Source organism: Polyodon spathula, chromosome 31, assembly GCF_017654505.1.
Source record: "Polyodon spathula isolate WHYD16114869_AA chromosome 31, ASM1765450v1, whole genome shotgun sequence".
In the NCBI taxonomy this organism is placed as follows: domain Eukaryota; kingdom Metazoa; phylum Chordata; class Actinopteri; order Acipenseriformes; family Polyodontidae; genus Polyodon; species Polyodon spathula.
The window spans coordinates 6,814,649-6,841,582 of NC_054564.1; the positions used below are offsets into that span (position 1 = coordinate 6,814,649).

General features: G+C 38.8%; 1 protein-coding gene across 1 annotated transcript; it reads right to left on the minus strand.

The window, feature by feature from the left end:
* Positions 1–9,738: 9,738 nt before the first annotated feature.
* Positions 9,739–20,801, minus strand: LOC121303174 (golgin subfamily A member 7-like). Its single transcript, XM_041233691.1, has 6 exons — positions 20,763–20,801; positions 18,368–18,493; positions 16,839–16,991; positions 13,616–13,717; positions 11,194–11,253; positions 9,739–9,825 (listed from the first exon to the last, which is right to left on the minus strand). Exons 1-5 carry the CDS (start codon positions 20,769–20,771, stop codon positions 11,206–11,208), a joined length of 438 nt encoding a protein of 145 aa, XP_041089625.1. The 5' UTR covers positions 20,772–20,801; the 3' UTR covers positions 9,739–9,825; positions 11,194–11,205.
* Positions 20,802–26,934: the final 6,133 nt, after the last annotated feature.

Below are 26,934 nucleotides of genomic sequence, written 5' to 3' on the forward strand. Positions count from 1 at the left end.
AAACCCGGTTCTTAGAAAAACATCCTTTTGAAACTGTGTGTGATTAGGGCTTACAGTGTTCAGTCAAATGCAGGGATGTCCAATCACAGCCCCGAAAGGTGATTCCACTCCAGGTTTAACAGGTAAAGTTAGAATTGCCTTATGGTCTGGATAGAGGGTTAATGGTTTCGGGCAGGGTTGGAACAAAGACCAGGAAATTTGACCACCCCAGAAATAAAGCGGTTTCAACAAATCATTAGGAGGATTTGCTAGTTTTAGTTTATTGATTTAGTTGCATGGTAGGCAGAGGTAAAAATATGAGACGTCAAGTCAACTAGACGGCCAGGAATTCTTTATCTTGCGTGTTTGACATTTAAAATAGTCTTACATCAGAATTGAGTGTTTTGGATTATGTTAGAGATGAATTACTTATATGAACACAAGCTCTGCTACAGAATTACAAGTACATGCAATACAGAATACTATAACTTACCTGTGCTTTCAAAACTCTACAGTCACAGTGCCTTAATTCCATTATAACATCACACCACTGGCGTGGTCACTGCATTGTGATCAAATACTTTCTGATCACGGTAAAGGGCAGAAAATAAGGTGTCCCTAAAATATCATCAAAAAGGATGGTCAGTTCTCTGGATCCACGAAGATCCTTGAGTCTAGTGACAAACCTAATGGAACCTAGACAACTGGGACAGCCCTATCCCAGACCAGAACTAGAGCTTGAACTCTGCTACAAACCAACATCAAAGGAGCATGCATGTGTGTAAGTACGGTGTGTGAAGACCAGTTTGCCATATGTGCTAAGGAGCGGGCAGTTTTCAAAGAGGAATGGATAGGAAACTAACAACTACAGCAAAACCTCACTTGTTAGTCCCTTGACCAGCCTTAGTAGAAAGGTTTTACTCTACAAAGAACAATAACCGCTTCTTCTTTGAACCAAGTTGTTTTCCAGCTTTATACTGTAACAATGGTTTTATTCCTCTTCCAAGGCATGGCAGTACCTTGGCAGACTCTTCAGAACTCCACTGCAGTCTTGACCCTTGGGATGGGAGTTCTGACTGCATTCTGTATATACCGTGCTTGCTGCACACATGAAATCGGTAGATTTATCATTCTGTAAGTAGGTTCCTGAAAGACGGCTAGAGATATAAATGTATAATGCATGTATCACAGTACAGGAAAGTCTTTTATTGGGGGAGGGGGCGTGTTCTGCTAAATTCTTAGTGGATACGACCCATGACCGTTGATTAAACGAGCAGGCTTAAGTCTCATTGTACACGCTATGAATAATGATTCAGATTAGTGTTTAATGCGAGCTGCGGCCAGCCGGGAGATTTTCTTTGGCAGTCCTTTCCTCCAGACATATGCTTTCTTTTGAGGAGAGGCTTTTGAACAAAAGCGTACAAAATGCATTGAATGTGGAGAAATGACACATGAATAATTAGGAATATTCGCAGGCTGGCCTCGAGCGCTGTTCTGTGCCGAATAAAAGAGGAGGATGATTAATAACAGCGATCTGTGCGGAGCTACGTCTTTTTATTGTGTGTTGCTTTAGATTTCGAAGACGAAGGTGAGAATGTGCAATCGGGGTTAATGCAGGGGGGAGGATATTTTCCTGTTAAGCAGCTTGTCTGTAGTTCAGATAACATGCCAGCTTTCATTCAATCGCTTATGATTTTTGTTGTTGATCAGACTTTTACCTGCCATGACCACATTATAAACTCCTTAAAGAGCACGTAGCTGCTATAAGTGTCATATTTATTGGTTCCACCTTTCCCTTGTTGAAACATTGAATTGTTCTGATGCTCTAAATTCTCTGTCTGTCTGCCTTTGAAGCTTGTTTAGAATGGCCAATTATGTTCCGTCACCACCGCTATTCCAAACACAGCTCAGGAGGACTGAAGGTTCAGCAGGAGTCCTCCGATCCCACGACTGAGCCAGCTTCCTCTTCCACACCCAGGAACTCGAGAGCAGATGTCAGTGAGCTGCCTGCCTCTGGAGGATAAAGGCCGGCCCTGCAGGTGTCTGCCTGGGTTTACCAGGCACCTGGCCAGCAGGATCTGCTGTAGCGTGATGAGAAGAAACAGTCCCTAACCAACCAGGAGCGCCAAGGCCAGTGTGCCTCACCCCCAGCGAAGACCGACAACTTTGCACAGCCAGGACGCAACCTGCACTCTCCTGACTGTATGAACAACCAAGTTCAAAGGCCATTTTGTCACATGATTTGAATTAGAATTTTCCAGAATAGCTCACTGGTAGGTAATGACAGACAGGGGAAAATGATAACTCAATTTTGGATCCAACCCAGACCACATACAAATAACAGGGAATGGTGAGCAAAAAACTCAAATAATATTTCAAGTTAACCTGTTCTTTATAGTAACAGTCCATGAGACCATGCACTTTTTAAAATCAACAAAACAAATAATGTGACTTGCACCCAAAACTGTGATGTCATTAGAAAGCTAAGAGTCTCCACATCACAATGCATTAGGAATGGGTTATGCTGAAGTTTATGAACAGAAACTTAAAATAACCAGAGCTGGAAAATAAAGGGAATTAGAGATTCCACACGCATCGATATTTCTGGCCCATGTTGTGCATATTTCCCAGAAAGGGTTCATGCTCGCATAGCCAAATTGAGGTCCTGTGTATCAAACTTGAATTTGAAACATTTCCAAGGCCCACAGATCCATCTGCTTTCAATGAAACCTCTTCTTCTTCTTTTTCCTCAGGAGAAAAATAAATATTTTGGAACAGTCCTGCAAGACGCTGAGCTGGAATTCACTTCTGTGTGTGGTTTGAGATCAGAAAGGAGAAGGTGGGTTTGTTGAGGTGCTTGGACTGGAGGAATCACCCATTCACTGAGGGGGCATCAGAAACTCCAGCGAAGCTGACAGGTAACTGCCTGGCGATCATGTCACTGTTTATTCTGAGTGGTCCTGTGTGCTGTTACGCCAGCATTGTTTTTCTCATTTCTTTCAAACCATGCTAATATATAAACTATCCTTGCGCTGCTATTATGTCACTGTAGATACAATTAGTTATAATCCTAACTTGTTACTTCTTATCTCGTATTGCATTCTAGTAGTATTTGCACTTACTCTAAACTATACTGTGTTTAAATATCGTTTTTGCGCTGTTATCTTGTTTTGCCCTGTAACACCTGTAAGTTCCCTTGGATAAAAGTGTCTGCCAAATAACCTAGTAATAATAATTGTAATTTATGTTGCTAATATTGGAGAGAGACTGGAGGCTGCGGTCGACACGCCACTCAGGCAGGCAGGTTTTACTTACAAACATTTGCAATGAAGCGAAACATTCAAAATAAAACACTGAGCAAACACAACTAGTAAAACGAGATCTAGGAAATAAATGTTGACTCAACAGCCGGCTGAGCGCTACCTTCGCTAAAAAGAGAGTCCCGCTCCAGGATACGCTCCTCTCGAACCCAAATGAACTGAGTGGGATTAGAATCCACCAAACCTAATCTTTTCAGATGGTTATCCTGGCGTACACACAGTGATAACCCATTGCGGCCCCTGGCTCACGCACGCAGCTGTGAGCTTCTCCACACATTCATCTCTGTTTGCTGAGATTAAGAAAGAACAAAAGAACAAAGGACTGGCTTTCCAGCTCCTTTTGCAAGGCATGTGACCAGGGCTGATTGATACTCAATCAATCAACACCTGGCCACGCTCCACACTTATCTTAATTAGGGGGCACAAACCCAGATTTAAACAGATATACCCCATTTACATGTGCAGGGCTTCTGCCCTGTCACAGCATTACACATTACATCTGAAGCTACTTACTCTTCAAGAAAAGTCATTTCTAGTAAAATTACCCAGTTATTTTATTTAGGTCAATGAGATCTAGTTATTTAAGCCTGTTGTTTTTAGGATCTTCAATAAAAAAATGGGGGGGGGGGGGGGGGGGGGGGGGGGGGTGTTTTGTGCTGATCCTGTCTGTCTGTCTGTCGCACTCCAAATGGGGAACACAACAACAGTGTTGATTTTGCACCAGTCTTCACCAAACTTTTATAATCCACTCTTAGCCTCTCATAGACGTCTCAGATTGCATTCGGCTCTAATTATTGATTTTATACATAGTTTTAACCTTTCCGGTACTGTGCGATTGTGAGGACCCTCTGTATGGGCGTGCATTGATTTATAGAGCAACCGTTAAACCAGAAAATACATGTTCCAGCTCTTGCTGGTCACCAGTCCCCCCCCCCCCCCCCCCCCCCCCCCAGAGATGCGTTTTTACAACTGAGCACAGCTGGCTCTCCTCTGTCTAAACACATCAGCGCAAAGTAAACCGTACATGCAGAGAACACACTCTGCGCGTTTTTATACAAAAACACTGACAGGTCACTTAAACCGACACGTTTCTGGATTATAAATAGGTTTAGGGGGCAAGATGTAATAAAAATGTGTTAAAACACAAGTCGCTGAAGTAAAAGCTGCCCGTGATAGTTCCCCCCTTGCAGTTTACACGAGATGTATTGCGTTGGACAGCCGCCAGCTATATTCCAAATGTGCTAACCAATGCTTTCAAATCAATTTTCTTACCTCTTATTAACTTTATTAACATTATTACTGGTCTAGCTTTTATTGGGCTAAGATAGATGTTTTAAATACACAATAGACAAATTGTTGCATCCTGGTCCCTTTGTTCATGTCACATAGTCTGACCAACAGCTCAAATACTTGGTACCTAGAAGCCGCTGCAATGTTATGCGCTGTCTGGAAATATCCAAGGTCGTACATACCTACGAAAATCACACTTTTTTTCCCCCCATCTGGAAAACCTATTATTCGCTTGTGATGAAACTTGGCACTAACGTTGTTTTAGCATGCTTTATTGAGAGCATTGGATTCTGCGGATACATGGGGACTGCCTGTGTCTAGCTGGTGAATTGTGATGAAACAGAGTATTCGCATTACACGATTTTGGATGGCTTCAGATGAGGTGCCATAGGTGCTACTGTTTTGTCCAAAAAAGGCTAACTCATTGAAATGAAACAATGAAACTATCGTGCATCTACCGGACCACCTAATGGAGGAACATGACTGGGCATGGCTGGAAAGAGCAATTAGGCGCTGCCATAGCCTGTTGAACTATTACAGCTCCACTCGAAACCAATAGGACCACTGTGCTTCTCTACAGTGCATTCATTCAGCTGTCACGCTCCTGCAAGTCTGGGTCTCTTTCTCTCCCAGCAGAGACCACCTATTGTGTAGCATGATCTGGTGGAATAATTTCACCTGCGAACCGATTTGAAGTTCTCTCCGTCGTTGAAAGTTTTTTTTTTAGAATTGTGGAACCCTTGCTATTATTAGTTTCCTCAGAGGCTCTTGCATGGCAAAGTTTTTGTAAAAAGAAAAAAAAATGATGATAAAAAATGGGCATGCTTTAATGCCAAGGATATAAATCACTCTCTGCCCGAAATATCCATGCAAAGCAGGAGGAGAGTTATAAAACTGGCGTTTAGATAGAAACAATCAACAGACTTGAAACTCTGGTATGAAAAAATCTGAAACAGATTAGATTGTGCTTTAATCTGTTATTGATTACTCCAACATGTGTGTGTTTAATGAATTCTGTATTGCATGTGATTAGACATTTTGTTTTGGTTATGGTAAGGTGCTCGTTATAGAAGAACACTTTGCGTCAAATAACTGCAAGCAGTTTCTGTTAATGAAAGCCTGATTGCACAGTACTTTAAAAAAAAAGTCTCACTTAACAAGAAGAAAATGTCTTGTTCCTCAAAATGACGCTTTCCCAACTGGCTGTGCAGCATCTACCTTCACATCTGCATTGTGTCTTAAAAGTTGATCTTTCACACTATTTTTGGGTTATTTTGGTTGAAACAACTCTTATTGTGTTTTATGGAGTGTGTGCAGAGCATCGATCAGCGCACAGCAAGAAAATGGATGTTGAAAAACAAGCCAGTAATGACCGCCATAACTCATCTGCCCTGGCAGGTCTCATAAGCAATGACATCACTCAGCAGGATAGTTTCCTTACAGCTCTGTGATTTCTGTTTCTGCAAGAAAAGACTGCATGGAAACTGCTTTCTTGTGTATAATTTAATTGCTTAGGAACACTTACAAATCATATAGCAAAGCCAACATGTTCTATAAATATACAAAGGGTTACAGGTCAAATATATATATCTTTTTAAAAGGGTATATACTGTACATTAGATTGGGAGTAACCAAAAGCAGTAATAGCTGTGCTGTGTGTGAAGAAAGGTCCATTCAGGTTTAGCCTAAAGTTTTTGGTTTACACTGGGATAAAATACTTAATACAACAGTAGGGCAGAACATCTTATTTAGTGTTGCTCCAAAAAGCATTTAAAAAGTCAGTGACAAATATTATTATTATTCATGGTGGCCGATAATAATACATAGATTGCATATGATCTATTAAGCCAGAATTATAACAATAAATAAATAAATAAATAAATAAACTGCAGGTTTGTGATACTGTTATTGTCCCTGTATCTACTGATCTTGGGGTTTTTAAGTCATTTTAGGGTTTTTTTTTTTTTTTTTTTGGTGCTGGGATCTTGGTATTTTTAATTGGAAGAATTACCCTTCCTGAAAACCCTGATATCTGTTTAAATAGAGGGAGTTTGTACTAATAGTTATATGCAATAAATGCTTGCATAGAGATCTTTTAACTACCTGCACCTTCTTTACCAGGTGCTTAAAAACACGTGGAAAAGTAGCGTTGCTCAAGAGCTAAATAACAAACAGATAAATGTGCAAAAAGTACTTAAAATTACTTGTTAGTAAGCATGTAAAGTATTAGCTAATTATCCTTAAGCATTACATAGAATTTTATATTGCATATATTTATCACTGGGAAACAATCTTTAAATCTAACCAAGATGTCTTTTATATCCCGATATGATATAATATATATTAATATATATATATATATATATATAATAGATATATGTATATATATATTCCATATTGAATATGAAAGATTAAACAATCACACTTATCAGAATTAATTAATATTCATATGCAAGTGAAATCCATGTTCATCCCCAGTAATATAATGGGGATCCTGATCATGCTGAACGAACAATCTGTTCTGTCTTGCATTCTCTGAAACCTGCTGGTTTTTATGATACCAACACATGCAAGCCCTGAGGTCAGTTTTTTCCACTATAAAGTGCTTGTGATATTTTTAGAAGGAACTGCATGTTCTTGATCAAGCGCGGTGTTAGAGAAATATGGGATGGCATCCCTTTGATATAAAATGACCGCTGAAGTTTTATTTTTGTTTAACTCTCTCCTGTTCGTTCACATTTTTTTTTAAACTTGGTCTATAGGGAGAAATACAAAGTTTTCCTTTAATTCAGGTGTAATCTATTACCATTCCCCCACAGACCATCATTAACAGTGTCTTTGAAGTGATTTGTTTGTGTAGTAAAAGGGACTTAACCATTGCACCCTGAAAAGCAGGAGTGACCGCTAGCATCAGCATGTTAAACTGGAGGCATTTTCCCTTGCCCAGATAATTGTGTTGACACCAATTTAGCATTTTTCAACATTTACTGCTTTTGATTCAAAATACAGTTCTTGGAAAGACGGCATAAAGGCATTCTGAACACCAATCATGCTTTTTAAACAGTATATTTCTTTACCCACAGAAAGAACTGATGATGTTTAAAAGGCCACTGAAGTTGAATCTTGGGAACTCTAAGGACGACACAAACCATAAGACAGCAACAACTATACAACGATGTTTTGTTGTGTATTACTGGGACCACAATGTAAGGCATTAACAGTAGTTTATTAGATTTAACACTTACTATCTAACTGTACCAATACCTTATTTCTGGTTTTGCAACTAACAGGCATTTTACACTTTGGACTAAAAAAGCTTTGAAAATCACCGCCAGTGTTTTCATTAGACATGCAACTGGGTGCGTGCAACAAGCACCACCACAGAAAGGCTTCTGGAGTTTTGCAAAGCGATAATTTTTTTTTATAGGATCCCCATGGAGGGGGTAGCCACACACTTTATCTATTTGGTTAAAGGCATCAAAAGGTGCTGGGTTGGTGCTGGGTGGATCTCCTTTGTGCAAACTGCTTTGCTCTGAATGCCCAAATAGTAGTGGAATCACTGGAACATCTGCTTTAGCCACTGGCCTCATACTAGCAGGCATAACCAAAAACTCCACAACTCACTTTCACAATGCAAACTGTCAACTTTAGATTTTGAAAGCGTTTTCAAAAATGCAAATCACTTTGCCATTCCTAAACCCAGAGCTCTTTCCGTGCAGATTCTGCTCGCTCCCACTGTACAGTACATCTGACAAATAATGCTAAAGCTTTCTTCAGTAGAAAAACGACTGAAGCGATTTTTCCCTTCCAAAACATCCACACAGTGCGGCACTTGTAATGATTAATTCTCCACTACAATGTTAACACGACTCAACAAATGCACTGTGCTCCTTGTTTTATCAAGAATCATTACTGTATTTCCATTTATTGTTATATAATACACGTTATTACAGGTCATAATGAATAAGTTAATACGCATTTAAAGAACAAAATATTAAAAGCTATTGGTTTGAATGACAAATATGTTAAGACACTGCCTGACATAACTAGGGCTGAATATAACTAGTTTCACTACTGTGCTTTAGGTTCCTCTCTCTGTACATATAAAATCTCTCTATGCATATTAGCATATGTGCATACCATCCATAACCTGATCAATACAAATCAATTATCTTACCAGAACGGTGCAACATAATGTTACTTGTTATCAGCAGAAATACGATCAATATTGTCAGATCATGTCATTTCATATATTTCGATATCACAACATTTTGTTTGTACTTATTTTAGACAAAGAAGACGTAATATCTTTTATTGGGCTTGATTATTGTTTAGTTAGTCCAATAAAAGGTATCGCCTCTCATCTCTGGACTCATGCGGCTACCATTTCATCTACCAATAACGTTTTAAAAGACGGGCACATTTTTTTTTTTTTTTTTTATGAGTTCAGCTTATACAAGGATACTTGTGAGCTCCACCTATAACAGTCCTTCATTAGGCTGGTCCTACCGAGAATGCAGAAGCTACTGCTCTTGTACCAGACTTCAATACCAAACATCAGCCACTTACTGTAATAGAGTACCTGCTCTCCAGCCTCTATATTGTAAGCATGCGGTGGGAATCAAATTGCACGGATAGGCATAGCAAAACACCACACAATTCACTGACCTACACAAGGCTATAATTACAGTTATTATACCTGAAATGAAATCTTACGCTTCTGCACTATCAGAGTCACACATTTAACACATAATTCACTGTCACTGTTGTCCTACCAATATCACTGTTCTAAAATGATACAAAAGGGGAGGTGGAGGTTAGTTTGACAATTGTATGGCACAGCTGAATAGAAAAGAATAGAAAATAAGTAGAAAACATTAATGTACAAATTGAACACTTGATTGAAAACAAAACAAAAAAGAAGAAATACATGTAAGTTACTGTGTTCGGATACATTTTTTTCACCATGCATGTTATTTATAAATAATTGTAGTTGTAACAAAAAAAAAAAGTAGAAAAGGAAAAAAAAACACGCTATATCTGAAACTACCTACATATAATACAAGGGGGGGGGGGATTGTTGAGACGCAGTGTGTTCTGTTATTAGGTGGCACCAGGTGAGCTGTCAACCAATCAGGTAGGAGGACAAGTCAACCAATCGGGTAGGAGGTAGGAGAGCAATCACTGTGAAGAATCAGGAACAAGCAGCCCTTGCAGCTTTTAAACCTGTGGATTGCTAAGAAAAAAAGACCAAAATTATATGTCATAGAAAAGACATTGCTAATTAATTACATATTCAAAACAATGCAGCCTTCGCCATGCTCATGATTTGACCATTCCAGATTTTGGTTTATCCACCTTTCTGTATGACAGTAAATGATATTCTTTATAGTGTTAAGGCTCTCAATATTTCATCATTTTTGATGCGCTGGTCAACATATCAAAATATCACCCACAGCTATAAAACGGTAGGATATGTCTCAATACTTTAACAAATGTTGCAAATAACTTTGACAAATGTTTCTACTAGCTGTTTTTTCACAGTCTAATTATGTAATTTATACAAAGTTTATTTTGGTACTACTACAGAGACCCAGTTAATGAGGGAGGACTAAAGCTAGGTTTTCATGTGCACCGTGGGGAGGGCGGGCGGAAGAGAGAGGGAGGAGAGGGAGAGAGGCATTTTAATTGGAAAAAATTAATCAAGATGGATCACCTATTTTACAAGATCTTTCCAGGGGAGGTGACTTAATAAACACACCATCAATTACAATGCAAAACTGAAAAGTCAATTACAAGAATCATTTTTTAAACGTTTAAAAATCTCTATATAATGTTAAATCAATGCAGATGAATTCATGGTAACCACTGACCATCACAGTCACAGTGGAATATGTTCATTTTACATCACAATTAGCCCAAATCAGACCTGCGAGATGTCAGCCCTCAACTTTCAGACACATATTTGCAGTTCATGAAATAATCCAGAAAAACGTTTCTGAGTTCATTCCCCTCATAATACAACTAGTTTGGAACTTCACAGTTTCATTTGATCTGTTTGATAGATTAGCCTCCGGTGTAGCTGCTCAAAACCACAGCCCATCGGGAAAACATGCTACTTAGCAATAATGTCTGTGCAATGAGTCATGGCAAAGTGTTGGGCCAAGTAGATGCAGCTGCGATTGACAAAACAAAGCCTACGACAATGGCTTGTAATCAAGGTCTGTTAGGGTTACAAAGGGGAAACAGTGGCAGATATATATATATATATATATATATAAACTTCACTGAGCTTTGCCTTTGAATTTGCTGCACAGTAATTCACACGTGCTTTGTAATAATTCAAACACTGAGACTAGTCTTGTGGAATCAGTGCCACTATGACGTATTTCAGCATCTAAAGTATTGTGGGGTTTAAAAGATTATCGCCGATGATACACGTTCACAGCGCCTTCAGCGATACAGAGAATGTAAAGCATTTTATTATTTATTTTTTTAAACTGAAATTGGAAAACCAGAAGCGACTATTCTTAAATCATCCCACCTCAATCTTACGCGTATTATTTCTAATTCCTTTTTATTAGCCTTGTACTTCTCTGCTTACCTTTGACAGCTTTTATCTTCCGTTTCCTCCAATCCTGTCTTCATAAATGGTCATTTCAATCTGTGGGGCAGCCGTGTTAAGGAACATATCAACAATTTTATTATTAGTTCAGGCGAGGTGGCGAAACCTTTAAGGAATGTAAACAAACTGGAGAGCCAACAACTTCTGGGTTCTGATAGAAGTATAGTGAACTGACGAGGAAGAACCCACTTTAAAATACAGGTCCATTAAAAAATGAAAAAAATGTTCTGGCCGGGAAAATAACTATATATGTACACTGAGCTGCATCCCCACAATCACGTATTTAGGTTCATGTACTCAAATAGCAATTGGTAAATGCAGTGCAACAATATGCAATATACATATTTTACATTCTTTAAAAAATAAAAAAGGCACAAGTATGTTTCTCTATATCTCTTTGCCTACATTTGGTCCGAGTCACTTTGTAAAACATGTTCATTCAAACGAGCTTGGATAAAATCCAACCGGATCGAGGTCACCCCCATTTAAATACATTGTAACGCAACTTAACTGCCTTTCCAAAGTGTAACCAATTAAATAAACACTGTTTCACAGACGCACATTGAGCAGAGAATCGTACGTACCAGAGCTGGACAACTTTTTGACTGTTGGGAAAACTCTGTTGCTAGCAGGGCTTGGCAGTGCCATCTGGCCTCCGTGTAGAAATGGGAGTCAATTAAATTAACGGCTCAGGGTTACAGCACAGTAAGAGTGAGGGCAAAGACAGTGCTCGAGGGGAGAAGAAAACTAAACGCAGTGTTTCCCAAGATGCTAGACGTTATCTATACAGAAATACATATTTGGGCAGGTGGAAGACATGCACAGATATGGCCTAAAGTTTTTGCATCACCCGAAGGAATTAACTAATGTTGCTTCATAAAGTCGAATGAAACCTGCTGAATAATGTTAAGTCAGGCATATTGAATTACATCCCGCTTAGTAGTTTTCCACATACTTCACGAAAAACTGACCATATGAAATCTAACACGAAATACTGTTCTACTATTATGTCTGCAATATCATTTTGTAGTTTGTTTGGTTACATTGTGTTCATACAGTTTTATTAATTTTTAAACTTTTGCTCCTAGCTGTACATAGAGATGTGCAATATACTCTGCCCATCTTCTTTTCCTTGTATCTTGGTTTCTAGCAAAGCCGAATGTCCTTACATAGACCTTCGCTTCTTCAGCTTTTTACTTTAAGACAGTCAGTGAATCTGAAGTCTTTCAAGAGCAAGCTACATTAGACTTAAATTTTAAATATTTACATGCAGTTGGACTAAAAAAGAAAAAAAAAAAAAACCTGCTTCAAATTCCATATATAGCCCTTGGCCTCCGTATAAATGTGCTGGATATAGCACAGCACTATAGGCTTGTGATACTAAACAGAATCTGCAGGCAGATAATGTATGTATACATTATTTCTTGGCAGCAACAGCAAACAATTTTAGCAATATTCAGGGGGCAATTAATTTGGCTGTTGCATGTTGGAAGCTGGGGCATTTAAAAAAAAAAAAAAAAAAAAAAAAAGTGCTTTTTTTTTTAATCCATGAAACACATAAAATCTTGTTTTCACTCTATTGTTACGAGATGCCCTCACAACCACAAAGGAAGTCGAAGGCGATAAGTTCATATACCAGCTGCGGGGTTTCAGAATGCCAGTTGTTTCTGCTTTTCATCACAAGACTCTCTTAGCTGTACAACGTGAATGTGGCCTCTGCTCAGGGATTCTGGAGGGGGGCGGGGGGTAATGCATTAGATGCATACTGAGAAAGCTCCCATTTGTACAGGTGGTACCCTGTCATTCATCTGCACCAAGCCAATCCAAGTTTTACTATAACCTTACTTAAAGATCAACTTTATCTTTTTTACAGCACCACTAGGATTTGATCAACCACTTATTCTTAGAGGTGAACCCAGGCCAACTACATGGGACAACAAAAAAAATATATATATCAGCCACGTGCAAAAATCTTGATCCATCACCATCATCAGCACCCCACCAAAATCCAAGGACCAAATCCTTGCTACGCCAGTGTTATTAACCATCATCAAAAAAACTCCACCCACCCCAAAACAAAATCCTGGCTACGCCACTGGGTGGTGTTACACAATTCCTCAGTGCTGCAAAATGCTCCAAAAATAGTCCAGCTGTGGTTCAATCCAGGTTAACCGAATCAACCTCTCAAGCCACTTACTGTGCAGTTCAGAGTCTACTCTTTGTTTTTCAATGTTAATTCAACATAGCAGATCAGCAATGGAAATGCACAGGTTAGGATTAGGGTTAGTCACCATGTACAAGTAACAAACTCAGATGTGACTAATCAAGTTGGTACACCTTGGACTTCCTCAAAGAGATGTGCAGCAGGAGTTTTCTATTCTCTTGCAGCAGTTAAGGATACCACACGGAGTCCTCGCTCAATGGGGTCTGTGATGAGCATGCCCCGGGGAGCGTAGATCTTATCATTCTGCTCCTGGATGTACTTGGCAATCTTCTTCAAAACCTGCAGAGGAGACCAAACCTTTAACAGTCTGCTACTTTCCTGAACTCTTCTTTGAAAACAGTAACTGTAATCACGCAGTGGAAACGCAGGGTTAAGGCTGCTGTCAAAGCCTAAACACACCGTGTTTTGTGGTTTTGCTTTTGCACTTTATAAAAATAACAAAATTGTAAAATATTTTACTTAATTCATTTTTTTTATTTTTTATTTAAGGGGGTATGCATTGTTTTATTGTGTAATTACAGACGACATGGACAACAGACTAAAAATGCCTACACATGTACCACATAGTTTTGTGCAAAGAGGTTCTCGTTTGGCTGCACCCAAGAATATTTCCATGCAGGTGTTCTCCCTGGTGGAATAACAGGTAAGGTAATAAATGGAAGAACGATCATGGTGGCCCTTCACTATGTTGGCAGTACCTTTTGAACTAGTATTCAGTAAAAATAATTATAAAAAAAAAATTTTGTGGTAGTATTGTGCATCTTGGCAATTACAAAAAATAAAAGTCTTGGCTGTTCTAACTTGTTTTGGGTGTTATTCCTGTTTGATTAGGTAAGAGCACTTCCCACTTTGTGCCACAAGTGGTCCATACAGTTAGATTTGAAGACTGGAGGGTATCTTCTTCACTGAAACTAGCAGACTCTCTTGACTAAGAATTAGATGTGAACTGACAAGGTCTCTCTCTGTCGTGAAATACGCGACAGGACGCCACACCTCTCAGAGTTTGGGTCTTTAAAAGGACATCACTTTGATGGAGACACCCTACTGCAAGCTGGTTTTCAAATTAGAGACCTGGTTTGAATCTCCTCTCATAACTTTCTCATCGGAAAGCACAAATTAGAGAAACTAGTTTTGATTTATATATATATATATATATATATATATATATATATATATATATATATATATATATATATTATATATATATATTTTTTTTTTTTTTTTTTTTTGTGCTAATAAATTCTTGCCAACCATACAAATCCATGTGCATAATAAAAAAAGGTAGGGGATCAATGTAATTGACCTAAGCAGAGGCATATCTAGAAAATTAAAATAGGACTTTGTACCAAGGTTATGGAAATCAAACATGTACTGTACCAGTGCCTGTAACTCTGAGACTACTTATGTCTGTAAAAATAGGGAAAATGCCATGTGGGGCCCGGTCTAACGATCTGAAGTCAAACAACTGCAGTATTTAGTTCAAGCATGGTTTAGATCAATTGAATAGACGGCCATATCTGCCAGCACAAATGTTTAATGTTGCAAAGCATATTCTTAAACAATATGTACCATTATATTTATATCAATGTATCCTTCAGGGGGCTTACTGAGCAGAGAATCAGCCAAAAGCTACATTTAGAACGGACTATCCATTTCTGGTTATTTTCTTTAAGAGGGAGTCGTCAACCCCCCCTCCTCCCCACCCCCAAACACACATCACTTTGACAGCAAATTTGCAGTTTGTTTCTGTTCTTCTAGTTTTCCAAAGATTGCAATCACTCGTACAGACGCAGACATAAAAAGTTATTTTGCGCTGCAGGATACCTGTAACCCAGTTTGACCAAGAGAATTATACAGTTGCAAAGCCAATATCTAACGGCACATCCAGAAACTAAAAGGCAACAGAACAACAATTTGGCGACTGTATTTGGTCTCCTCGTCTGAAATATAAAGATTGCACAGGAATGTCACATGGTAGCATCACATGCATGCTCAGGTACCAAATAACAACTTGAATCTAATCTGCATTTCAGAAGAAAAAAAAAAAAGAAATTCCCTTTCAACACTCTTAACTTTCTCATAAGGTAAAACAATGACTACATTTTAAAAAAGTGATTCCCTTTAAACTCCTAAATTAGCTGAACGAATCGTTGCTTTGCTCTGTCCTGGCTTCAGGCAGCAGAGAGTCTCAAGTTACGAGTTCATGTTTTAATATTAAATCTGCCATTTACCAGCAAGGGGGGCATTAGCATGGCTATCTCTCTCCGCTGGTATGTTGTCAATTATATTCAACAAAGAAGACGGCTGGGAAACAGCCAAGGGCGAGGGGGGATGTCTTGGATCAGACTGGCGCTTAAATATCCACACCTCCTCCAGGGCCAACGAGAGAAAGGGAGAACCTAGATCTCCACTACCAACTAATTCACCAGTCACTGACAGATTTTCTCTGCATCGAGATTGGGTGACCGGTCCCAGAATAAAGAGTCCCTTTCAATTGCTCAGCTATTCCCCCTGCTTTCTGTCTTGAATATAATCCGTGAAACTGCATCTTTTAATGGGGCCACTGCTCTCATCTGCACTGTTTCAATCTAAATTGATTACAGACTCAATAGCATCTCTTTCTAAAAGTTTTCGTTCATGCATGTCAGATCAGGAGATGAGGATTTACGATTACGTTTCTTAGGATCTGCATTCCGTTTCTGCATGTTAGGGGTCTTCTCAAGGAGATGGATTTATCCAAACTTTATCTGGTAAAGCTTATTTTATTCAAATGATCAAACTTGTTGCTTGTCAACTTCTTAATTATGTATCTTAAATCATGTATCTTTCAAGAGTTTAGTAATATTATGATCGATAAACAGATGTGAAATGCAAATGCATTACATATGTTTCCTTGGGGACAAGGTATTTAAATGACAGTTTGTTGGATGTTTCTTGTTTCTCAATAAAACTACACAGAGAGGCTTATTGTAAATTTAGGTGGGGTTATATTCTTTATAAAAAAAATAAAAATTATTTAACCCTTACTTATCTATTGCGAGAACAGTATTTAGGGCTTAAAAGCGACAAAGGAAGACGTTCACCAATAAATATCTATCACCATGAAAGTACATCAGAAAACACTATGAGACATGTCTCAAAATGCTGTGAACTGTGCATTATAAGCAGAGTCACTTACAATAAAACACTGTTTTAACATCTCATCCGCAGGACTGAGCACAAGGAAGTTAAGTGACTTGCTCAGGGTCACACACAGTGAGTCAGTCAGTGGCAGAGGTGGGATTTGAACCGGTGACCTTCTGGTTACAAACCCTGGACTTTAACCACTGGACCGCACTGCCTCCTCCAACTGATGTGAATGTAAGCTCTAAGAAACTGCAGAACCGCAGCCCAATCTTACCTTTTCGTAGTGTGTCTCCATGCAAAGGAAGATGGTGTAGGCAGTCAGGCAGGCCAGGCAGCCTTCCAGGTAGGACCTGCCCCCTATCTTCTCCGCTTCAGCGTACAGATTATTCAGCGTGCGCACCGTCTCCTCGAACTGCTGTTTGTCGATCTGAATGAGAAGACAAGGTTAAGTGCAGCAGGAGATAAGACAGTATCATACCTGACAATCTTCTAGTAATTCATCCGCAACTTGAAACACTCAATCACAAATCTGCAGGTAAGAAACCAAGGGGTTGATCTGATTAACCTACACACACACACACACACACACACACACACACACACAGAGACAAGCCTCGCCATTGATGGTTATACAGAATAGTGAATATTTAGGGATCTCTGTCCTTAAGTCTCAATATAGCTTAAATAAAATGCACCTATGATATCTGAGGAGACAGACATAACTTAAAGTCCTTCAACAAAAGTACAAAATGCACAGTTACTTGTAATTCAGGCTAATGGTTCCTTAGATATTGACTACATAAGCAGAACCAAGCCAGAGCATATGAATAAGGTGGTGATTAAAATTTCATACCAGGATTCTTCGACTGGTATCATATCTATATTAAAAGTATTTTTTAATAGTGCAGAATGTTACTGATCAGTGAAAGAAATGGACACTGGTATTTTTTTTCAAGTATATAATGTCTAAGTAAAGAGGAAGGAATTCAGATCATTTTGATGTGTGGTAGAGACAGTCAAGGGGGTGTGGCGGCTGGGTTTAACAGAGTATTTCCTCAGTGACTGCATGTTTTCATGTTTGGCGAAGCTGTTTAAATATTTTAACAAGGAAGACTCTGCTTTCACATTGCCCAAGCATGCACCAGATACATAAAACAAATCCTTAAAATCAACAGAGAAACAAAATCTGCAATCTCTGGGAACTGAAGAAGCTCATGAAAATTAAAACCAGCGATTTTCTTTTGCTTTAAGTTATGCCAACCTGAGATAAATAAAAGGAGGTAGGGATCTTGAAAGCTTGGAAAAAGAAATCGACACCTGAACATTAACCTTGGGGAGTGTTTTGACTAGGTGCTCAACATGCGTCTCCCTTTTGATTTCAAGCTCCCCCCCCTGTAATATTCTGCAATTCGGTATGTTAAGAATGTATAACAAGAGGAGAAAGCAAACTTTCATTTCCGTTAAAAGACAGTGAAGCCAGCTAAACTGGTGTGAACTGAAATGATCTGTCAGTCACGGGAAAAACATTCAGCTTCCCAAGTCAAAACCACTCTGCAGTTTATTTTTAGAACTTGTTGTCTTTTTTGCAGATGGTCAAAAATCTGGGACTTTACTTTTTATTCCCTGAAAAGTCAGTTCTAGTCTTGCTCAAAAATATGTCAGAAGCACGATTACTGTGGATGACGCAATTAGCAACAAACATTTCAGTACAACAAATAATCAAGACAAAAAACGAATTATCGATAACATCATGACAATTGATTATTGTTCCAAACCCCTACCCCTCATCGTTTGTTTTCTTACCCTGTTCTCCAGCTCTGGCAGAAATTTCATCTGGAACTGGCACGTGGTTCCTGTGGAGTAGTCTCTCTGGACAAACACTTTGGAAGCGATGGCCGCTTGCTGCCGCATGTCTTGCAAACTATGAGTCTGAAACCGACAAGAAGGAGTAGTCAGTATGCCCTTTTAAAAGGAGGAATATGACAGTTTCAGTGTTATAACGTTTCCAAAAAAAACATCAAGGGCCAAGTTAAAACAGTGATCAGCTAAAAAACATGACAGTAACTGACACCCCCCACCTCCCCCCCCCAGCCCCTGGCAGGCCTGTAAACTCAGAATTAGAGCCATCAGTATGATGATAATGTTAATGACCATGAAATACCAACAGTATGTTCAGAATAGTATGGGATAACAAAAGGCAATGAATAGTTTAGTGGAAATGGGACAAGCAGTGTTTATATTCCAGGCGATAATGACAAAGTTAAACAAGACTTTGCCCCTTTTTTGGAAACCTGTCAGCAATACAGTAACTTGGTTATTTTCATTTGACATAGTTATCAAGCTCACCACGATCTTAACTCGGCCCCTTTTGTAGATATCACATATTTACACAGCTGATCTTGCTTGTATGTGTTTCTGTCCCAATTGTATAAATACATAAAGGCATGAACAAACTGTGCTTAAGTTATTTCGCAAAGTATTTTTCAAAGCATCCTCCTTTTAGGGTCTGTTCTCCCCAAAATAATTTTTGCATCAGGAAGCACTAGCGTCAGTGCCTTAACAAAGCTGTCAGTGTTCACGGGTAATCCACTGGGTCATGGTGAATTCAGTGGTCATTTGACAGTAAAAGTCTGTAGAGCAGCACTGGGATAAACATGGGTTTGTGTTTCGAATATCGGTTCATAATTTTGACACATTGAGGGAATGAAAACAAACTGGACAGCCAGCACGTTCTGGCGTTTGATGAAGCAGCTCAAAAGACACTGTGTAGCAACCCAGGGATCATGTTTCACTACGAATGCTGGTTATATCTAACCAGCGTTCTCAGTCACAGTTTTTCTTTTCAAGACTCACAAGAAACATAGGAATGAAGCCAGACATTTCACGGTAGAAAGTGTAGTACCTAAGATAATTAATGATCCAGCAAAGTTTTGTAAACAGTTTTTGTAATCAGCCGCACTTTAGGGAATATCGGTTTTCATGCTCTTCAGCTATAATCAATGGTCTTTCCTGCACATGACAACTTTACTCATTAAACAAACACAGGACTCCTGCCAGGTGCAGAAAGTGGGTAACTAGCAGATTCCAACCAGACCCAAACTGCCTGGAGCATTGAAAGCAAGCACAAAAAAATGAGTGTGCCTCATGTTGACTTGACATTTGGGACTTTCTAATTAACAATACTTAAATGACTATCATTTGTGAATTTGGGGGGGAAAAAAACTAAATCTTTTAAATGGTTGAAACAAAATTTGAACTTGTAAACCAAAACTAGCATGGTCCTTAACCCCAGAGACATGCGTACTATGGGATGTGCTGAAAGTCTTTGTCTGTTACAAGGATGGGCCAGGCTCACATCCTTCTCCTTCTGTTTGACATTAACACCTTGCTGAAATGTGTTATTAAAACAATTAGAAGCAATTACATCTGCTGTGAGAAACAGCATGTAATCAACTGCCTAGAGACAGGGGGATGCACAGCAGCTTTTTATTTTTAATATTTGTCATTTCTTTATTTATTTATTTATTTAAGGGAGCTGAGGTTATTAAAGTCCCAGAGCCTCTGACGTTTAATGGAAAAACAGGGTTTACGCATTTGTCTGCTCGAAATAGTTTCTTATATATGATGAGAATGAATGTCTTTCTGGTACCAGGTACCAGGTTCCCCCCCCCCATTACCATGGCTACAAACTCTGCCTAAACGTCTTCTCTACGTGAGGTTTTGTTGTTATGCTGACATCACTGTTTAGGCAGGAAATGTTTACAACTACCATGTACTTAACGCTAAAAACTAATACAGTCCAAGTCCTAACATCAGCAGCATTACTGTAGCAAACATTCAATATATATATATATATATGTGTGTGTGTGTGACAAGTCTCTACGGCCGTTTTAACTCTAAAGTTTAACATTTTAATTTAACGTGTTTTGGGTAAACCTTGCGTTTTGGGTGAGGTCTGTTAACCCACCTATGATAATTTTTTCCATTTTTGTTCGAACACAAATCAGAAAATACACAAGGAATACAACATTAATTCTGAGTGTATTAAAGGGCAAATGTGATGCACAGACACGTATACTTCACCGAAAGGCAATCGCTATCAGAATAGACTATTTTAAAAAGTCTTCCTCATATTCCTACTTCTGATCTAACGCTGATAAACAAATAAAACACAATAGCTTATCAAAAAAAACATTACCTCCGCCATGTTGAAAATCCGTCTGCTTCCGCTTTGAACGGTGTCTTGGATTAGGAGTCCGGCACGGGGACGCATGGTCAAAATTACCGAAAGTTACGTTCCGCTTGTCAGTGCAAATGTCAAAGAATTGATGCTGTTTTGAAGGCAAAGGGTGGTAACGCCAAATATTGATTTGATGTAGATTTTTCTTCTGTTCACTCACTTTGCATTTTGTTAATTGATAAATATAAACTATTAACATGTCTATTTTTGAAAGCATTCTTACTTTACAGCATTTTTTCAAACCTGCCTAAAACTTTTGCACAGTACTGTATATTATAGTGTTGTACGTGCATCCAATTGGGTAACAAAATAAGCATGCGTATTCAGTTACGCTTTAACTGTGACACCCTCGCAATAGCTCAACTGCTGTGTAAATACACACAGTTACAATTTCACTCACTGCGTTTGCTAGCAGATCTTCGCAATAGCTGTGATAAATCTATGTAAAACGAAATAAAACACCTTTCTAATATGTTGTGATGTGGGTGTTTAAGTTATGGGTGATATGTGGCATAATCATAATTCAAGACTGCCAATGTATTATGTGAAGTGGACTAAGAGCCACTGGGTTCTAAATTTTATTTGGAAGCGTAGCAGTAATAAACAAGAAGAAGAAAAAGAAAGAATCTGAAGCAAGGCAAAGCTACAGTCCATTAGTTCAGCCTAATTTACGACACTGTTCTATTAGAAGTGGTTCCTCATTAATGGAACCATCAGCCATTTCCTCCTGTTTGTCTTGCAATCCAAGCTACTGAGAATGGACTGCCCTTCCTTCATGTAAAGCCTTGTTTATTTGGACGATAAACACATTATCTGCACTTACCAATTACCCTCCCGACCCCAGGGATCCTGCAGAATCTGGAAGCAGTGGGCGAAAGGCTAGTCTGACAGGAAATGCCAATGTTATTGAATGATTTATCTGCACACATTAAGGCCGTCGGGGTGTAATAACTTAAAATACAGGAATTTCTTTAAATATTTACCTTGTTCCCTTAATACCTTTTCATTGGGAATTGGGGGGGCCCCTAATTCAGGGCTGACAGACATTGAAAATGGTTACAATCTGCTAACCATGTACAAGTTCCATTGGTCTCTGTGTAGTGCTTACATGATAGGTGGCCACGTCAAAAAATGGGCACCATTATATTTAGACTAATGAGAACCCCTGTCAGTCTCCAACAGAGGGCAATGATTAGATACCAAAGAGAAACAATGGTGCTTCCCTCCTATCCAGGGCAGGCTTGAGGCATGTTGACTGAACTACATCATTAACATAAATGAGGATGTGGTCTCTGCTTGAGGCATTTAAACTAAGCTGCACCCTCCCTCTCCCTATAAAAGAAATTCACCACTAAAATGTCCACATTCTTTTTTTTAAAAAAAAGATGCAATAACTTTTTTTGAAAGCCTTTTCAGATACTAAACCTTTAAGAAAAGGTGACACCGTATAATTGTGGAACATTTAGATTTTATTAGAATCTCTTTAAAAAAAAAAAACTTGAGGAAACGCCTCTGTGACTCATCTTGCCCTGGCAAACATGTGTGTATCTGTGATTTAGTAACCGTTTAGTCAGGGGAAGACAGAAGTAATGAATCCAAACTCCCAGCGTGAAACTGAGAGGCTTGCCTCGGTGAATTAGTACCCATAGGTCAGAAGGTTGTTCCGAAACAGTTGCGTTTTTTAGGCTATAAAAAAAAAAAAAAAAAAAAACTTAGGAGCACCGTGTCAGTTGCAGAGCAGCTAGAAAACGCTGAACTGAATACATCAGGATAGCTGTAATATAAATATCGTCTTTCTGTAAATCTGCACAATTCTAATTGCCATCAGACGCCATTCAAATCACGCGACAAAACTGCCTTACAACTTGTCAGTTGTCAGCGTGTTGGGCAGTTCAAAGGTCGCATTGTCAAATTGTTTTTAATGAGGAAGGCTGTCCAGTCCCGGCATTTAGGATTCTCCAGCCAAGCTCAGAGCCAGGTAAAGACAGATATAGAGAACAATGAGAACTCATTATAGCAGAAACAGAACCCAGAAGCATGCCGAATGACTGCAAACCCCACACAAAGACAAGGGGAACCCAATGACATTGGAAGCGACCGCTGTGTAGTGTTGTCTTTAGAGTGCTTCCAGCACATCTGTCAACTGTTATGTCCTTCTTTCAAGACTCAATAATTAATAGTTCAAATAAGGAAATGATGAAATGGCTTCATGTCCATCAGTTATAGCTTCTTGGCTTAGTCAAAAGACAATTAGTCAAGACATATGTTCTTGAAAACCCTCCTACAACCTCAGCATAAGCTTTTCTGTCAAATTGCAGTTTGTGACATAATCCAGGTTTAATTGTATTAATGCCTAGCTCTAATTCATCACGCACAGGCCATTATCAGAATGCATCAGCATTGTAATTGGAAACAGTAGCTTTGATTTTTTGAAAATGCGAACTCTGTGCAGTGAATATTTCTCAGGAACATGAGCACATAGAATTCATTATTACTTGACTGATGTAAAAAGATCTTGTTGAAAATCTACTTTTGGGTATTACACAACTGTTCATTGCATTGTCCATTAAGTTTGATTCCTCCTGTGATTTCTTCTGGACTAATACTAGCTACCGTCATTGGGGATGCATATCCCTGGTGGCTAGGAGATAGTGGAGACCCCAGTCAGTAAGTCACACGTTAGGCTTTTACATATATCCAATTAGGAAGGAAGGTGGGCATAACATTTTTTAGCATTGAGAGCATCAGGATCCGAGGATACAAGACGTGACTTTCTGACGTTTCTTATGCCTGGCTATTTTATTAGGATCTGTCTACCTGATTGGATTTGGCATCATCCTCAATTAGATATGCAAATTAGGTTGATCATGTGATGTGACATGTGATCCCTGCTGCCCTATAAAAGCTGCCTAACCTAAGCATCGTTGCTGATCAAGTTTCCCCCAGCAAGGCAGGTTACTTTCAATGCTCCCATCCACCATGCCAGAACTGTGCTCAAATGGTTTGCAGAGCATGACTTCAGGAATCTTCCATAGCCACCTTGGATCTAACTGAACATGTTTAAGATAAACTTGAACACTGCTTTCCTCATACCTCTGCACCAGCTATGTGATGTGTTAATCACGGAATGGATTAACATCCCTCGTGACCCCTTCCGGATGTCATGTTGTGTCAAGGCTGTGATCAGGGCAAATGGTGACCCAATCCAATATAAAGCACAGGTCCTAATACAGTAGCAAGTGGATCTAGAGAGCCACTTATTCAATTGGGAAGAAAACTTGGTAAGGACGTTCTTTAACCCCAGTCTGAGAATCGCAGGATCTGGGGATAGAAGGACGTTTGTCTTTACAAATTTTGGAAAAGGCGAGTGCTTTCAGCTCAAATTGAATCACTGCCTCTGATCAGCCATTGAGACAGTACTGTACCAGGAACGATTGTACCCATGCTGCCTGATCGATCTCCCGTTGGACAGGTCCATTTATATTTGTTTATGAAACTATTAAAAGGGATTGTTCTCCTTTTCAGAAAACACGCGTTCCCATTAAAGAGCATGACGTGGCAGCAGTTAATCATTTCAGCATGATTTGGCCTGCTTGCGAGTGCTTTCAAAATGAATGATGCTGCTGTTCTGAGCTCACAGAAGAAACCTGTGGAAGAAGCAGGTGCATTTCACTTGTCACTTGCTCAGCGCACTGGAACCCATTCATCACAAACCTTTAGCCTTTATTACATGCCCAGCTAATAATTACGGACTGATGGAAAATGAAACTCTTTGCCGTTTTTACGTATTGTCTGCCTGACTTTCTGGCTCTTGTTAATCTGACCTCTGTAGCGGGGAGCCTTTCTTGGAAGTTTAAAACACCTGCAATTCCTCTCTAATATAATTCGCCAGTGTCCTACTGTATGCGGGACTTGTTTGAAGCCCTGTTTGAATTATGCTCAAGGCAACGTCTGATAAATGAGAACAAGTGAATTGAGGCTTCTGCTCTTCCACCTGTTTCTCCCCCTTAATATAAATGCTTTTCTATATGAATGAATCTTTTTCTGTTAAAATAGTTTTTGCAAAGATCTTTTTTTTCTCATAGTTGATTGCTATTGTAAAATATGTTTCTGTGCTCTGAAGTTTTGAACACTGTTCACCAGCTTTGACTCACAATGGGTCTGATTTGGTAAGTTCAACAGTGCCATCTCAGGGTTGGCACAATTTCACACATAATATGTTTTACTGCAAATAGGGAACGTTATATTGCATAATATATCTGACAACCACAAGGAGATCTAGTACAATGATGGATTGCACTGAGGACAGAGGCAGCATTAAAGACATCTGCCCAAAAAACCCACCACACCACAAAGGTCTCACTTTGCAAATATATCAGCAAAAGATTTTCCTGGACAGGTATTTGAAGACAGACGATAAAAACAAAACTCTTCTGCAAAACGTGTAATGCTGTTCTCGACTACGAGAGGAAAGTCTGAGTTGCAAGGAGAATCTGAAAAATAGATAGGTTTATAGGTAAAATGAGCTATAATGTATAAATACAAAATTCATGAAAACTGGCCTCTGTATCTTTCTAAAGAGGCTACATTGTGTTATCCTATATTTAAATTATATATATATATATATATATATATATATATATATATATATATATATATATATATATATAGATCATTGAAATAAATAGATACCTATAAGTTATTGAAAGACTGTCTATTTTATTTTGTATTCATTGGAAATCTGCCATTGTATATACTTGTTACCATTTCAGAATTCGATGTTTATAGTATAGCCTGTGGCAGGCCTGTCACATTGACTTCTAATTATTTGTTTGAGTGCTGAACAGCTTTGGGATAAGCAAGCTTTGGTGAACAGCAAGACAGGCTTTGTAACCCTTGAACAAAACCCTTCTTCGTTCTCTTCCTGTAATTTCATCATTTAGTGTGGGATCCCGAGCATACCGGTACAGTGCTTCCTTATCGTGCCCTGCCTCGCTCGTCCTCTTCTTACCTTACTCCCTGAGCCCTATCGCTGGCCATTTAAACAAGCCCCTTTCCGTGCCTTCATTTGGCTGTGTGGCACCGACACACTTTAAAATTTGCCACCTAAAAATATTAGAGATAGCTTGATGACTGAGTGGGATGTTTTTTTCTCTTTCTTTTACTTGGTTTAATTCTTGAGTTCCATCGTGACATCATTTGATTCTATTTTGTATTGTTTTGTTATAAAATTGCCCTGGAATCGTTTAAGATGAAAGGTGCTACACATACAAGCGTTGTTAAAATATTCAAAAACAGCATCCAAAAAAAAAGGCTATCACAGGAAACACAATCTACTGCCCCCAGTCCTTCTGCTTGTCCCCCAGATCCTCTTTTATAGCTGGTATCCAGCTGTAATTGATCATCAATCAATCAATTAGCACCTGGCCACATTCCATTCACGTTTTAGCAGGGAGGAGATTCTACCCACAGCCATGCCGTATTCAACAAAAACCTTTTTCAAACAAAAAGAAAAACAGTATCCCTGCCACAACATGAGATTATTATTATTATTATTATTATTATTATTATTATTATTATTATTATTATTATTATACATCCAGAAACAGTAACTGAATTGCTGTCTTTCCATTTTTCCTTCCAGTATTCCAATAGAAAAGTCCAAGGACTGTACAGGTTATTGAATATTGCATATATCCCATGAAAATAATAATCCATTCTTTTTTTTCTGGCTAGGATTATTGTCTTCTCTGACTTGTGTTTCAAATTGCTACCAGGCTGAAACCACTAGCTTTCTTCCAATGATTTAATACTTTATTTGCCTTCTGTTTGAACAGCAAGAAGCACTTAAATGCAATTCATTTTTGATATTGGTCTCTTATGGGCAGCTGGAAACCAATTTTATGTCTGTGTGTCATAGATTTTTCATCTGTTGGTGATTTAACGTGCAAAATGATACGTACAAATACCAATCAGACTTTTTGATTGTCTGCGACAGACTTTTAAAATGGATTTTAAAATCTGGATTTCATAAAGGAGTGAAAACAATGCTTTAAAATCAATTTCTTTCATCTTATTTGTGCTAGACACATTGGGCCCCATTCACTAAACTTTAAAGACTGTTTTAAGG

Coding starts and splice junctions, on each gene's coding strand:
- LOC121303174 (XM_041233691.1), bottom strand. Junction 16,992..18,367: donor TGCCAGAGCTGGAGAACAGG/GTAAGAAAACAA, acceptor CTTCTCATTCAG/ATCGACAAACAGCAGTTCGA. Junction 13,718..16,838: donor TGGAGACACACTACGAAAAG/GTAAGATTGGGC, acceptor TCTCCTCTGCAG/GTTTTGAAGAAGATTGCCAA.